At 42.6% G+C, this 15881-nt stretch overlaps 1 protein-coding gene across 5 annotated transcripts in view; it reads left to right on the top strand.

The window, feature by feature from the left end:
• The window catches only part of RYR2 (ryanodine receptor 2), a 644030-nt gene extending 629000 nt beyond the window's left edge, over positions 1–15030 (top strand). For 3 of the 5 annotated variants that reach the window (XM_075995503.1, XM_075995502.1, XM_075995504.1), the window contains 5 exons: positions 4986–5142; positions 6703–6767; positions 8860–8960; positions 9837–9888; positions 10739–15029. In XM_075995503.1, coding sequence (XP_075851618.1) covers positions 4986–5142; positions 6703–6767; positions 8860–8960; positions 9837–9888; positions 10739–10834 — 471 coding nt within the window. In that variant the 3' untranslated portion in view covers positions 10835–15029. Of the gene's footprint in view, positions 1–4985; positions 5143–6702; positions 6768–8859; positions 8961–9836; positions 9889–10738 lie in introns of all 5 variants that reach the window. The other 2 variants (XM_075995501.1, XM_075995505.1) reach the window with 1 other exon arrangement.
• Positions 15031–15881: the final 851 nt, after the last annotated feature.

Genomic DNA, 15881 nt, shown 5'->3' on the forward strand with positions numbered 1-15881 from the left:
AAAGATAATCCCTTCCGAATGAGTCTCTTTAGCATTTCCTTTGCACAGAGTGAAGTCTGTATTCTCTCTTGAGATGAGTTTTCCCCACTTATGTCATATTTTATCCAGCTTCATGCTGAATCTCCACTGCCTTTGTTGTTTCAGGTTGTTTCCCTGGGTCGGAGGAAACATTTTAGGTTTCCATAAATAGGCAATTCACCCTCCTGTTTTCCATAATTTACAGCAGGTGGCGCTGTAGCTGCAGTTTTTATAGACGCCATGCTTCACACAGGGATTTTGTGGGTTTTTTTTTTTTTCCTCCCTAGGATTATGGTGTTGTGAGTCTGAGAATCTAATTAAACCAGCAGTATCCTGATAGAATTTGAACCTCCTCGACAAGAATGTAGGAGGAGAAAGCGAAAACTGATCTAAAGTCCAGGGTGAAAAGATGACTGTAGCTCAATAGCCAGGGAGACTGACTTGACATATCTAAGAATGTTCGTCTGGAAAAGAAGTGGGAGCAACAGGGCAGATCTTTATAAACCCACAGGGCCGCGAGGCCCACCCACACCCCCTGAGCCAGAGGCTGCAGGCAAGGCATCAAGACCTGGGTATTTTGGGGAAAAAAAGCTTTCCAGGTGATTAAGAAGTGCACTCTTAGAGACACAAACCTGCTTAGGTAATTAGGTAATTGTTCTAAATTACCGCACTTAATTGTTCTCACTTATTTTACTCTCTCTCTCTTCCTTTTTTTTATTTTTTTTTTGCCAAGATAAAGGTCTCATGCACATCTTCACCAATCCCCCAGAAACTGGCCCTCATTGTTTCCTAAAGGCAACATTAACAATGATCAACCCCAGAAAGAACAGGTGTAAGAGATGGAGGAAGGGAGACGCCATTGAATATAAAATCTTGATAATTAACGACTGCCTATTCTCAATTTTTGTAAGACCAGGCACCTTCCTTCCTCGTTACTCAGAGTCTTATATCTTTTTGTCTGGCAGAACTACTTCTTTCCATCTCCAGCTCTTATTATCAGGTTTAGGCTGATTCTACGGAAAGAAAAGGTGGATGAAAGGATTTGCATTTGCAGAAGGACCCAGATGGCTGTGTGTTAGTAGGTACTCACCAGTGCCGCCTCGTCCACTGCCACGGTTGGCAGTGTTCTGTGCCTGGGGCTGACCAGGTAGTGAAGGAGGAAACTGGGAAAATCCATGTCAAAATCCCAGACATGAACTGTGCATTTTAGTATTTTTAAATTTTGGTAATTTATTAAGCCTGAATAATCAAATGCACCTGTATCTTTTCAGCATGGCCATAAGGCTGCTATTGAACTCTGCTAGAATCCCTTCATTAAAAATGCTTACAGGAGCCAGGCACAGTGGCTCATGCCTGTAATCCTAACACTTTGTGAAGCAGGAGGATCACTTGAGGCCAGGAGTTCAAGACCAGCCTGGGCAACATAGCAAGAAGACCCTCATCTCTACAAAAAAAAAAAAATTTAAAAATTAGCAAGGTGTGGTGGCTGTGTCTGTAGTCCCAGCTACTTGGGAAGCTGAGGCAGGAAGATTGACTGAGCACAGGAGTTTGAGGTTACAGTGAGCTATGATTGTGCCACTGTACTCCAGCCTGGGCAAGAGAGTGAGACCCTATCTCAAAAAAAAAAAAAAAAATTATATCTGTGAGATAGGGGCATTGCCAGGAAAGACTGGTTAGATGGCTGACAGGAGACCTGAAAAAGAGACATTTTCTTTGGTAATTTAGCCGCATTCCATGGTCTGGTCTTCGACTTTACATGTCTAGAAACTAGAAGTGAATCATTCTCTTAGGAATAGACTCACATTGACCAGTATCATATGAGTCTGGTGTATGAGAGTACCGGCTTGTTAAGAGTTCATGCAACACGTTGACACATTCTCTTTGCTAGAGAAAAACTCTGTATGGGAAGCCAAATCATAAAACAAAACTCGGTCAGCAGGAATCAGCAAGAGGAATTGGCTGGATGATCTTAGTCACTGGAGCTGTCCCACACAATCCCTCAGACAAGCAGTACTGGAGAGCTAGGACCTTCCAGGACCTGCACTGGGAACTGCCCAATCCTCTGTTACCCACTGTGGGTATTGGTGTGGGACTCTAAGGGACAGGAGTTGGGAGTGGAGAAATATCAGACCAGAGCCAGGTATATTGTCCAAATTAAGTCCCCAGAGAAATTCTCAGAGAGGGATTCCAAACACAAAGCTACTTATGGGGAAGCCAGGGAAACAGGGCTGATGGGAATGACGGCCATGCGTTAGTTCCTTAACTAAAGACAGTAGGCAGCTTCAGCAACAACTCTTTACCCATTTCCTGTGGCCACAGTTAAGTACATACACAGATTTGGAGTAAAATGTATAACCCAATTTTTTCTTAATAAAAATAAGAAATGTGGGCCGGGTTTGGTGGCTCACGCCTGTAATCCTAGCACGCTAGGAGGCCGAGATGGGAGGATCACTTGAGGTCAGGAGTTTGAGACCAGTCTCACCAAGAGTGAGACCTCGTGTCTACTAAAAATAGAAAAAAAACAGCTGGGCATGGTGGTGCATATCTGTAGTCTAAGCTACTCAGGAGGCTGAGGCAGGAGGATCGCCTGAGCCCAGGAGTTTGAGGTTGCTGTGAGCTAGGCTGACGCCACAGTGCTCTAGTATGGACAGCAGAGGAGACTCTGTCTCAAAAAAAGAAAAGAAATGTGTGGCAGAAAGAATTCAAACACTATATAGGAGTATGGAGTAGAAGTAAAATTTCCTCCTTCCCCACACCCACTATTAACAACTTTATGTACCAAATTGAGAGAAATCACTGCAGTATTCCCAGGGATTTTTTTAAGTGACTACCTTCAAATTTTACTTGCAGAGATTGATTTAGTAGGTAGTACCAGGAATCTGGAGTGTTTGAGCGTCCAGGAAATTCAGATGTGTAGTTGGGGTTAGGCACTGCCAGCCTAATCGGCCACCCTCTAAAGAAGGACTATCCTGGCCTCTCTGGCAGAGAGACCCCTTACCTGGGCTCCAGACCAGTTCATGGGTGGCACTGGCTGAGCTGGCTCTTCCATTATTGTGTGCCAGACTGACAAAACTCTTTTCTGAATGACATATTCTTTACTTAATTCTGTTCATTAGATTCCAGGCATCTGACTCAGGAAACTTTTCATCTTCTGTATCTATCAGATCTGTGAGCTGTTGTTCTCACAGTTGAACCATGAGCATTTTGGTGTCCTTTGTTACCTATTCTTTGCCTACACTTTGTGTTTTTTAAAGTGACCTGAGAATTTGAGGTCTATGAGTTGAAGCAGTGAAGTCCCCCATGAGAACAGCTGGACTCACTTGTATTTCATCCCACAAATGATTTTTGAGTAGCAAGCATGTGCTGGACGTCATTGTTGGCGCTGGCAATAATAGAATGGTGACCAAAGTGATTCTTACTAGAATGGAGTCAAGTCTAGAGTGGAGTGAGAGTCAAGTCAGCCAGTTGGATGTCCAAGTGTGGAATTCAGAAAGAGATCCGGCTGGAAATGGAAATGTTTGGAGATAGTTGGCACAGAGATGACACTTAAAGCCAGGAAACCGGGAAAGTTCCCCCAAGGGAGTGTCCCAGGAGGAAAAAGTTCAAAGAACCCAGTCCCGGGACACTCGTTCATGAAGAGGTGGGGAAATGAGAACGAACTTGCAAAGGAGACTGGGAACGAATGGCCAGTGATGGAGAAGAGAACCAGACGGGGGTAGGTGTCTCCCCACGGCAAGAAGCTGTGTTAGGCCCTTTGCCCCCTTCCTTCTTTATAGTAGGTGGCAAGGAAATATGTTTCGAATTGGTGGGGGAAACAGTTGAGTCAATCAGGGAGCCTGGGACAGTCTAAGGAATTCTCGCAGAGGGAGGATTATTAATTTAGCCCTAAAGGATGAGTAGGAATTGGGTAAGAGTGGGAAAGAGTATTGAAAAGATCAGGAGAACATGCCAGCAAAGGTCTGGAGTCAGGAATGGCTCATCTGGAGGAGGCCTGGGTAGAGGTGAGGGTGGCACAATTCGAGGGCCCAAAACAGGAGTTTGGGCTTACCTTGAGTGAGGATAAAACACGGGATGCTCTGAGCCAGTGACTTTCAGCCTGTCGTGCTGTGCCACCCAGGGGACATTCAGCATTTGGAGACATGTTTTATTTTCACCGTGAGGTAGGCTGCTGTTGGCATCTAGTGGATAGAGATCAAAGGATGTTTCTAAAATATCCCACTATGTGCAGGATGGCCCTCCACAAGAAAGAATTTTCCTGGCCAAACTGTCAGTGGTGCTGAGGCTGAGGACTCTGCCCCAAACACTCTTTGTCAGCAGGAGACACTGGCCGCTGCACTTGTTGCTGGTTGATTTAATGTTTTAGAGTTTAAACAATGAAATGCTGTTTCCTTTCAGTCTGCCCCCTCTGTCCATCTTTCTTTTTCTGTTCTTTATATTAAAGTAGAGAAGAATTTCAGCATTATGTTCTATTTTTGCTGGGTGAGGGGGGAATGAGTAAGTGCTATTAAGTATGTTTTTTTCTAGGTTGTTTTCTAAGATTTCATCCTCTTAATACATTGGGCTTTTACTTTCTCTTTCCTATAGCTGTTATGTTCAAAATAACTGGACAATGCAGTTAAATATAGTTTTGTGCCCCTTAACGTGATCATTATAATATGATTATCTTATTATCCCAGATGCTTTGGAGCCAAGATACTAGCGAGGTGTTTTTTTCATTTTCTCCAAAGTGAAGCAGAAGGTGCCAAGCAGAGTAAGCCCTATACAGTTTTGTTTAGAAGACAGTGGCATGTGGGAGCCAAGTGTTTGCATCACAATGACAAATACTGAAACCGAAAGACGCAAAACAGAATGCAAAGGGTCTCATCATTTCCAGAGAGAGGATTAGGAACTAGAGAGAGAACCTTAGGTTTGTTGAGTGTGACGATGGGCGATGTCCCTCCGAGAAGTGATAGCTCCTCTCTTTCCAGTGCTACATGTTCCACATGTACGTCGGGGTCCGTGCCGGAGGAGGTATCGGTGATGAAATTGAAGACCCAGCAGGAGATGAATATGAGATCTATCGAATCATCTTTGATATCACTTTCTTCTTCTTTGTCATTGTCATTCTGTTGGCCATAATACAAGGTAAGCATCATCTTCCCTGATGCTCGAGAAAATCCAGAATTTGAGCCACATATTTTTGAAGTTAATGTTCAAGGGTAGGGTAAGAATGTCAAGGGTTTTCTGGAAAAGCCAAATGAAACCTTTCCTTTCAGTGTTTCTTCATTGTGAAATCTGTAGAGGGAAATACAAAGAAGCCCGGGAGCCTGGTGTCAGGGGGATGGATGTAGTTTTCTTTTGTCTTCTTCCAAGTAACACAATGGAAAGAGCATGCTCCTTGGTTTGAATCACAGCCCTAGGGCTCAGACTCATGTTTGTGAGTCTTTATGAGTTTGAGTGGGTGAGCCATTTAACATCTGTGGATCTGTCTAATGGGAATTATATAAACTTCTAAGTCCTGTGGTTATGGAGAGGTTTTTAAAAAATGACAGTCATTCAGGTACCTAATGCAATACTTGATGCATAATCAATGCCTTATAAATAATCCTAGAGCTGTTATCATTGTTGAGTACCTACTGTGTGCCAGGCACATGCATTAACTAATTTCACCCTTTCACTAATCTTGTGAGAGTGGTGCTCTTACTCACATTTTACACGTGAAGGAACAGAGCCATGGTAAATCTAAATCTAAGTAACTCGGCCAGAGTTAACACAAGTTGGCACAGCTACCCAGTGCTGGGGCTGGAGTCCACCCACAGCCAGGCGGTCAGGAACCAGAGCCCTCACTCAGAACCACAGCGCTGTGTTAACCCGCTCGTTCCTCCTTCACCGTGACCTGGAGTGTGGTGGTTTCCTCTGTCAGAAGAATCACTCCTGTTATCTCTTGCCACCTAACACATTTATTCTGGCTTGAATTAAATATCTACAAATGTGACAATACCCTTTAAGTTTTGCAGGCAAACAGTGGCACTGATTTTCATAAAGTGCATGGACAAGTTTAAGGGACTCACAGTTCATTCGTTATGTCCTACTGAGTGTTGTATAAACCACAGAGTGTTTTATAAGAGGGCAAAGTCACAAAACACACGGAAGGACGTGTGCGGCCGGCCAGGCACAGGAGAGGAGGAGGCAGTCGACTCTGGGCAGTTAGTTCCTGATTCCTGCCAGTAAAGAAATTACAGAAAGTTTACTAAGGAAGAACTTGTGAAAAAAGCGATTTGATGCAAATTTCTCACAGTTTAGATGGTCATATTTTATTTTCAAATTAGTCCTTGAGAAATCTTATTCATGGAGTTTTCTGTTCTTTACAACCCTAAATCTCAGCTGTTCCCTTTTAGCACGGAACGCGAACCATCTGTCTGTGCCAAGTGAGCAAAAGGTTTCTCCTGCTCTGGCGCTTGATTCGAAAACACTCTTCCAGCGAGCGAGTGCCCCAGTCACCGCGTGTCCCTCTGCCCCCGGGGCGAGAACACCGCCTCCCCGGGAGGGGTAGCAGATGGGTGCTCACGCTCGTGCTATGTTCCGAGCATTTCCCAAGCTAGTTGTACATTTCCCCTTCCCTGGGAAGGATTAGCCAAGGAGCTATGGATTGAATTATTATTCCCTGGTTGATAAAGATTAAATTGAGTCTTTCTTCAACGTTAGGTCTAATTATCGATGCTTTTGGAGAGCTAAGAGACCAACAGGAGCAAGTCAAGGAAGACATGGAGGTGAGCCTCTCCCTGCGTGACGCGGCTTTTGGTTGTCGGGGGCACTTGCTTTTCCTCACTGCCTTTATCAGGAGAACGGTGAACATGGGAGAAAGAGGGGAAGGGACACAAACAGCGTGTGGTTTCACCCGCCTGTTTTCCATTCAGGCGGCACAGGCTCGAGCAGCGAGCTGGGCTGGACCTGTAGTGGAGTCCAAGTCGGACAAAGGACAGTAGGGCACCATCCTGCCCCTCGAGGGGTGGGGAGACCATTCATGTAAAGCTATAGAATCACTGACAAGTAAATCGATGATTACAAAGCAGTGTAATGAGCCTTTTATGAGAGGAAAGCCCAGAGTGCTGGACCCCGGGCTGGTACCTAATTCACGCCCAGGTCATCACTGAACTTCCTAGAAGATGGGATGCCCGAGCTAAGATCTGAAGACTGTGGAAGTGTGGTTGGTTGTGAAAGGGACAGAGCAGAACATTTTAGGCACCGCCCCTGTCCCCCACTGTGCACGTCTCCCGGGGTACCGTCCACGTAGGAGTCCACGAGAATGTTGCCACCGGGGACTGCAAGGCTCCAATTTTAGGGAGCGTGATATACAGCTTTCTTCTTGGAAGCGTAAGTGGTTCAGGATGCAGCCTTAGATTCTAGTGATGAGGCGGGAGAGGAATGCCAGAGAATGAAGAGCCTAATCACTCATTTGAGAAATTTATAGTTTAACGTGTGGGCTGTGGGAAACAAGAGAAGGGGTTTAAGCAGGGTAGCAAGGGGATCGGATTTGCATTTTTAAGAGATAGCTAAGGTTTAAAATATGGGGAGGGAACTAGAAACTGGCAGGACAGGCCAGGGAAGTAGACTGTTAGCATTTTCCATGAGAGAAATTATGAGTCTTTTGCTGAAGATGTACTAGGTGGATTCACACAGGATTTGGGAGGTGGAGTCAGACGAACTTGGTGACAGGCCAGATGCAGAAGATGAGGATGGAGCAAACGTGGGGATACCCAGGTTTCAGCCAGGAGCCCCCAGATGGGTGGTGGCACAGTTAGCCGACACGGGCAACCCAGAGGGAAGAGCAGGTTCATGGATGAAGCTGATGAGTGTGGTTTGAACCTGTTCAGTTTAAGAGACATCATCGATAGAGTGGTATAAAGACCTGATTGTTCCCCCAAATTGCTGGATGTGGCCTATCTGCTTTTAGCAGCTGTTGATCAATAAGTCAGGAAGAATTTTGTAAATTGTTATAATCATCTTGATTGTAGTCCCTAGAATCCAGAGCATCATGAACATGCCTCCATTGGTGTTAAACATCTTCTCGTGGGCAGGTAAAGATGAGCATCTGAGTCATACAAGGACGATAATTATTTAATTCACTTGAGTTGGTGCACATGAAATTCTAATAAAGGGAGGTTGGCTTCTCTTTGGGTTTTGTGAGACAGGCCAGCAGTTGACAGACCTAAGTAGGTGACTCTGCAGCAAGAGAGGTATGGGCCAGAGGAGGGGGAAGCAAAAAGACCAGGCACTTCTGTTCCTAGAGTTGAAAGATTCCCCAGCACACATCCACTGGTTAATTGCATAGCTAGCACAGTGCCTGGCACGTGGCAGTCCCTCACTGAATCACTCATGGAACGCCTCATAGCTCAGTATTTGATCAGCACACCCCCGAAGAAAGCAATGTGTACCTTTTCCCCCTCGGTCATCAGACTTTGTTCAAGTAGGTACTAAATTTGCAGTTGCAGCTGAGGGCACAGTTAATCCTGCCTAGATAACTTGAGCCAATGTCACGAACAAGAATGATCACTAAGCCTGAGTGTATTCACCTGAGATGGAGAAAATAAGGACAAAATACTGCTCTCCAGGCATCATTCTCCTGTGCTCTTTCAGCATCTGTTGCATCTTGCTGCTCGTACCTGAGTCATTTAAACCAACAACAAAATATCATCATGGCAGCAGTTAAATTTCTATTTGTGGGCTTGGCGCAAGCTCCCAGGTGATGGATCTTCGACATGGATATGTATCACACAGCTGCCCCTACATAGCAAGTGATGCCTTCCTTTCCTTTTGCTTCCTGAGCTCTCTGACATTGTACTATTTCCCTTTGTCTTCTAGACCAAATGCTTCATCTGCGGGATAGGCAATGATTACTTCGACACAGTGCCACATGGCTTTGAAACCCACACTTTACAGGAGCACAACTTGGCCAATTACCTGTGAGTGTGCACGTCTCAGACCCTCCCACCTCTCTCTGTAGCCACCAGGCCCCCGTCTCGGGGAGCTGGAGAAACAGGAGAGAGAGCGGCTGCTGCTTCTCCACGGTGGCTGCAGATTGTTTGAGAGACAGACCAGCAGCTTGGTCTGGAGTGGCTCTCTTTTCCTCTGGAGTAGGTTACCTTAAGAAATGAAGTTGCTGCTCTTCACATAAAGGATGCTTTCTAAAACCTAAAATGGAAAGGAGGGCAGGGTGGCACGGAGTCTCTCAGGGAGTCGTGCCCATGTTTCTCATTTCAAACAGGACTCCCCCAGCTGCCTCCTAGAGATACGTGCATCTGCATTTTTTCTCCTCTGAGGACTTACAGATATTTCCAGGCACCATGAGGAAGCCAGTTAAAAGCTGCCTTGTTTTAATATCTAGAAATCTGGCCATTACTTGGGACTAGCCAAAACCATAGTTTGGTAAAATGCTGTTCTTATGCATTTTCTATCCCAATTTTAAAATCAAACAGAAGAGGTACATAGGTGCAGAGTAGCGTTCTAGGGGGAAACATGGTTTAATTATATTCAATTGAACTTGACCAATAAATTAGAACTTCTTATTAAGCCAGCCGTCAATTAAAATTCATCAGTATTGATTCAATTCTGACAAAAATGTGTATATTGCTAACTTGAAGCCGAAGTACTTCTAGGGTGAAATTGTGGGTCAGATCAAAAAAGTCAATTACCTTTTTCTGGTACCAAAAAAATGTTTATGTGATGTTTTCTCTGTGCCTACCAAAACTTAATGCAACATATGATATACAAAAATATGCTGTGTTTATACTGATACTTTCATACAGTACATTTCTGAATCCGTCTCTCTGTATCTGTAGGTTTTTTCTGATGTATCTCATAAACAAAGATGAGACAGAACACACAGGACAGGTAGGTAAACAGTGACTATATGTCATCTTCTGAAAGAGATGATAGAAAAACCCTACACTCACTTGTCTGTCATGTTGGAACAAAATGTGTACATTCACCAGTAAGGGCTGGAATTACTTTCAGATACCAGTGTGGTATCTTGATATAAAATTCCTATTATCTTGGACGTGGGTGAAAAAGATTGCCTTTGTTAAAAAAAAAATAAAATTCTAATTTTACTTAAAACAATAAACTTTTATTAACTGAAAATGCTGGGTTTGGGTTTTGAAATCCCTGTTATAAGAAAATTGAGTGTTCTTAATTGTTGTATAATGTCCTTGATTGCTTAATCAGATAGTAGATGATTTCAAATGAACTTCAACCCAAGTGTTATGGTTAGTTAAAAAGGACTGCACATTAAATGTCTAAGGCTTTTAAGCTATTTGAAATTCTTATTACGTGAGTGTTCACCACAAATTGTTAATAGTTTGAATTTGAAGTATGCAATGATTACTACCGATAATATTTTAAGAGAACCCTCAAAAACATATATCATAAATATATTTTTAATTATTATTATATTATGGTCAGGATGAAGATTGGTTATTTGTTTAGTACTAGAAGTAAATAAGGTCTGGTATAGGATCTAGCTAAATCTGCGGTCCCCAACTCCTGGGCCGAGGCCCAGTACCGCCCCTCATGCCAGCACAGTCCCTGGAGCCAGGAAGGTTGGGGACAGCTGGTCTACATGAACCTGGACTTTTCAAAGTACAAGTGATAATGTATAACAACCAAGTTGAGTTTCTAGCCTATATTTTGTGTTCGCACAGATTTGGGGGAAAATGTTAATACATTTCCTTTACTTTTACAGGAATCGTATGTCTGGAAGATGTATCAGGAAAGGTGCTGGGAATTTTTCCCAGCGGGGGATTGTTTCCGGAAACAGTATGAAGACCAGCTAAATTAGACTCACATCCTGATCACCTCTGAAAACCAAAACACTCTCTCTCTCTTTCTCTCTCCTCTCTCAATCTCTCCCTCTCTCAATCTCTCTGCCGTCTTGGAAACATCTTGCTGATTTTGTGAATTGCCAGCATTGTGTGCTCTCTGGGAGCATCGAAGCTCTGTGTCTGAGGACCTGGCCGTGCTTTCCCCCCACCGTGTGTATTTTCTTTGAGAATAAAGACTGCAGAATAATCTAAACTCATAAAAACAGACAATATAGGATCTCTGGAAAGAAAACCATTCTGGACACTATCATAACACACAGAGACAGATTTTCTTCTGAGACTCTTAAGAAGTCTCTTTGAGCTACGGGACCTTCACCGAGAAGCGTGGCAGCCACATTCACCCGGCCTCTTTATTTCACCATCCTGGAAGGGAACTGCCTAATGGTCACAGAGCACTGTAGCACTTAACAGATTGCCGTGGACACCAGTCGCGAAGGGAAATAGTGCCTTACTATATGTGGGTTGAGCTATGCAGAAGAAATGTGCATGAAAAACATCTTTATTTTCTTTATGTCGACATTTACTTTCTTAGATTGATTTTGTGAGTTTTTTTTTTTTTATTCCTATATTCTTTTGTTTTGTGGGGGAGGGTAAGAAAAGCAGTTTGCACAGTTTTTTAAAAAGATGGTGGTATGTCTCAGGAAGAAAGGAGGCTCTTCTCATTCAGCTAAATTCACATTTGCCCTCCCCATGTGCTCCTGCTGATATTTTGGTAATGCTCTGATGCAACACTGCAACTTTATGAAATCTTTGTATGAAAACAAAAAGACTGCAAAAAATACACCTTCAAAAGAAATCATTCATTGCATGTTTATTATGCAAGTTTAAATGAACAAAGAAAACCTTCAGAAGCAAGTTGAACAACGTGAGAGAACTTTCACGATAATTATAACCATAGTAATAAAGTGTCGTGGGCTTAATTGTATATTTGGAGCCAGTGTCATCCACCAACAATGTGATACATTATGAACTTGACAGTAGTTTTGGGTTTTTCTCTTTCTTTGAGCCACCTGTGATCAGTTGTTGATTAAGGACTTCTTGTCAGGCCATTTTTTAATATCAAAGCTGAAGCAATATCCATTCAGGGATTTCATCAGTTGCATCACGAAACGTGGATGATAATATAAATCACTCCATTTCTTTTTTCCATTTTGAGTCCTTTTAAATGTAATGCTAATCTTTACAATTAAAAAGACAGATTCAGAATGGAAGCGAGACCATTTTGCAAACATTGGAGCTCTTTTATTACAAGTCTGCTTGTTAATTTTAGAACTGTAAAACTGCTCTGATTAAACTATTTAACTAACTTTGTCATCCTCTTCTTTCTCCATTTAACCTGTAACTGGGGCTCATTATAAAACATTGAGCTTTTAACTTGAAGTGGGTATAGAACAGTCCCAGACACTTCCCTGAGACCTTTAACACTGTCAGATTTTCCTGTAGCTCCACAAGTTGCCTGTATTTATGATTGTGGAGCCTCAGAGTCACTGGGCACCTGTCCCACCTCTGTCATTTCCCTGTCATGAGGGTCATCCAAACCTCTTGAAAACCTCCAATGGGAGAAAAAAAAAATCACTATGGCCCAAATTGTTTAAGAAATTTAGAAAGCTCTCCTTTGCTCGGGGAATGTTCATTTCCTGTAATAATAGGAATCTATTTTCTGTCTTAATATGAAAGAGAATTGGTGCATAATAAGTGGTGTATTAAACACTCAAATACCAATTGGACATTTGCCGATTGCCGAGGATTGTGCTAGGTACCTGCGACATATCTATCATCTGTCATTTTACACCTTACCGGCACAACATCAGATTTCCTCATTTGTATTTTGGTATCACTTTTATTGGGGGGGGGAGAAATAAGTTTAGCCACACCATGAGAATTTTCAAGCCTGCTCAGGGAGGTGATCTGATGCTCTGAGGAATCCGAATAAAATAAATCAGGTCAGCTCCATAAAACATCAAAGAGCACATTACCCTTTGCCATTAACACTGCGGAGGAAGCATCTGGCGGAGAGGAATAAATATTTTTCTAGGACATAAAGTCCACTGATAGAGTCAGGTCTTCTTTTTATAACGCCCAAATCAGAGTTGACGCGAAACAATGGTACAGGTGAGAGGTGAGTGAATAAATTCATAGTTGTCCCTAGATTTTGCAGCAGCTTGTAAGCTCTCTTGGCTGACTGCTCCCAGCTTTAAAACCGTAGGAGGTGGCAGAGATACTCTGGGAAAAAGAGGGAGAGAGGCTGGAATTGGGGGGCAGGAAGCCTTCCTGGGCCAGTGGGCTTCGCGGGCACATCCGTGTGGGAGTGAAAGTCAAGGAGCAGAGGTGGTCACCTGAGAAAGTCACACCCTTCCAGCCTCATCATTGGTCAACAGAGGAGGACCTGCCTGCCTTCCCTTCTCAGGGCCTCAAAAGTAGAAGTAGAAAGGGATGGTCTCCAGATTCTAGGAATTCAACCAGCTAGACAATCAACCTGTTCTGCAGCCTGTTGTTTATGAGGCCAGTGGCTCCCCAGCTGGCTGAAAGTAGCCCCTGATAGACCCTGGCAGTGTGTGGATGAACCCAGTGAGCTTTCTGCATTGCCATGCTGAAGTCTTCACCCCAGGAGGAGTTACAGCTTCGTTACGGTTACATGTGACCTGTGTGCTACCATGACAAACTAATGATTCATGTGCAACGGAACCCCTCCCCTGCATGTGATAACACATTTTTTTTCTTTCTCCACTGCCCCATAAAAACCCCATGCCGCTCTCCCTCTGGGAGACACTGCTTTGAAGAACATTCCTGATTTTCTCCTTACTTGCTGTAAGTAAGAAACAACCCCTACTGATCAAGACCCATGTTCTCCTGGAGAGCCATTTGTTACTTGCCAGGTGAAAGAACCCAGATCTTTCAGGTAACAAAAGGGAAGAGGGAGCTTTTCTTGATCGGCATTAATTTTCCCATGAAATGTCTCGGTGTATCTCAAACACATGTGGTTGTCCTCTTCCCTGATTCAACTCAGGGCTACTTGACCCAAATTCAAGAAATGTAATCATTTCAGAATTTTATACCAATATTGCAACATACACAAAGAACATTGTAATGAATGCCCACATACTTCTATCTCAGCTTCAATGCTTACGAACATCATTCTGCCCTAATTATTTCATCTATTCCTCTCATCTTGTTTTTCCTGGAAACATCTTTTGAATCTATGCCATAAAATAAGTTCAGATTCATAATTTAAGTTGGTCTTCCAAGTGCACTCTGGCTATGGATGTCTAAATGCTACTCCTTGGATGGAAGGTCATTATTTTTTCATGTGCAGGAAGTAGTTTATTCTCAGCCCCACAAAAACTCATTTAAAAATCATTTTGTAATGAAAATATGCCTGATTATAAAAATCTCATCTAGGAAAATCGGACATTTTTTTCACTACCCTGCTTTACTGGGGAAATGTTCATATTTTTCCTAAGCTCACATTTTCTGGGTGAATATACCAATTTGGCCCTCTTTGCTGTTAAGGTCTTTGAGTGGCTGTCAGAGGTAAGTGCCTCATTTACTCTGGACACAGTAAAAGAGAATTTTTGAAAATGTATTGCATTTACCCAAGCACAGAATTCACGTAAACTTGACATGAAAAGGCTTGGACAGTTAGACATTTCCCAAACTATTTCCTATCTATTGTGTTGTGAAGAGGATGACCCCAATGTCACCTTACTGATAGCATCTCTGCCCAGCACTCTGAAATACCTGTAATAGGAGCTGGATAAAAAGCATCTTGATCTTGACACAAGTGCAGGATGGCACCTGGGTTTTTTAATAGCCATAAATATTAACAGCACATATCTCTAACAGGACACGGTTCAATATCACATCATCTAAAATTGTGTCATCGTTTACTTGGATAGCTAATGTGAATATAAAACAAGTAAGTAAACAACGTTCCATGTTCCCAAAATCACAGACTTTTTTTTATAACGTCACAAGTCAGAGAAGCAGGTAACACTAATTTCCACATTTAGATAACATTCCAGGACTCCTAGGCAGTTAGCATGGGAAGGGATTTAGGCAATCATGTTTCAGATGGAGCCACTTAGGCATGTTTAAATGGCTTGACTGAACTCACAGTGCTGGTTAGTGGGACAGCTGGAGCTTTTTCAAAGTCATTTTGTTGTTGTTGTTAATCTTTTTTCTCTTATAATCAGAATAGTTTGAAAAATAACAGGTTCCTTATTACCTTGCAAAAATGGAATAGGAAAACAGTTACAAAATTTTTTGATGACATATTAGTGTTTACTGATATTCTGCTTCTGTGATAAAGGGGAATTCTGGAAGTGATTACATTAGATGAGTAACTGGCTTCAAAATGCACCATTAAACACAGCTAATTCTGAATAAAGAAACCAAGTGTCAATTTTAGTGCAAGACAAAAGGAAAAGCTTCAACTTGATATTTTGGTTTGGTATCTACCTTATTTCTATATGGAACTCTATAGAATGTTTCATTGGTTTTCCATAACTGTCTATAAGTTACTTTATCATAGCTAAAAAGATCCAGTTCCAGTTATAATATTCATCCTGATTAAAATAATTTTGGTTCATATTTTCCATGAAGATTTTGGATATCACTGGTGAGAATAGGTTTTAGGGGATCAAAGATGGTAGCGCACCAATGGTGTCTTAATGGCAAAGGACCATCTCATTTGCCTTTCTCGCTTATGTCAGGGAGGAAAAACTTTACCCTGTTATGTTTGATATTTGGAGTCCTGCAAATTAAACTGGCAAATGCCAGATTAGCAAGAGAAAAGACAGATTTTTATTCAATGTACCTGGAAGTTTACAGAAAAGTGTGACTCTAGGAGGCTGCAGGAATCCAGAGCTAGATGCCATCTGAACAGGGGGTATGATGGGGCAGAGGAGCACCTATGGAAAAACAAATAATTTCTTAGGAAGTGGAGAGAAAGGGCACCTATGGAAAAACAAATGACTCTTTGGAAAGATAAATGGGCTCTGAGGA

The sequence above is a fragment of the Microcebus murinus genome, chromosome 19 (assembly GCF_040939455.1).
Source record: "Microcebus murinus isolate Inina chromosome 19, M.murinus_Inina_mat1.0, whole genome shotgun sequence".
NCBI lineage: Eukaryota > Metazoa > Chordata > Mammalia > Primates > Cheirogaleidae > Microcebus > Microcebus murinus.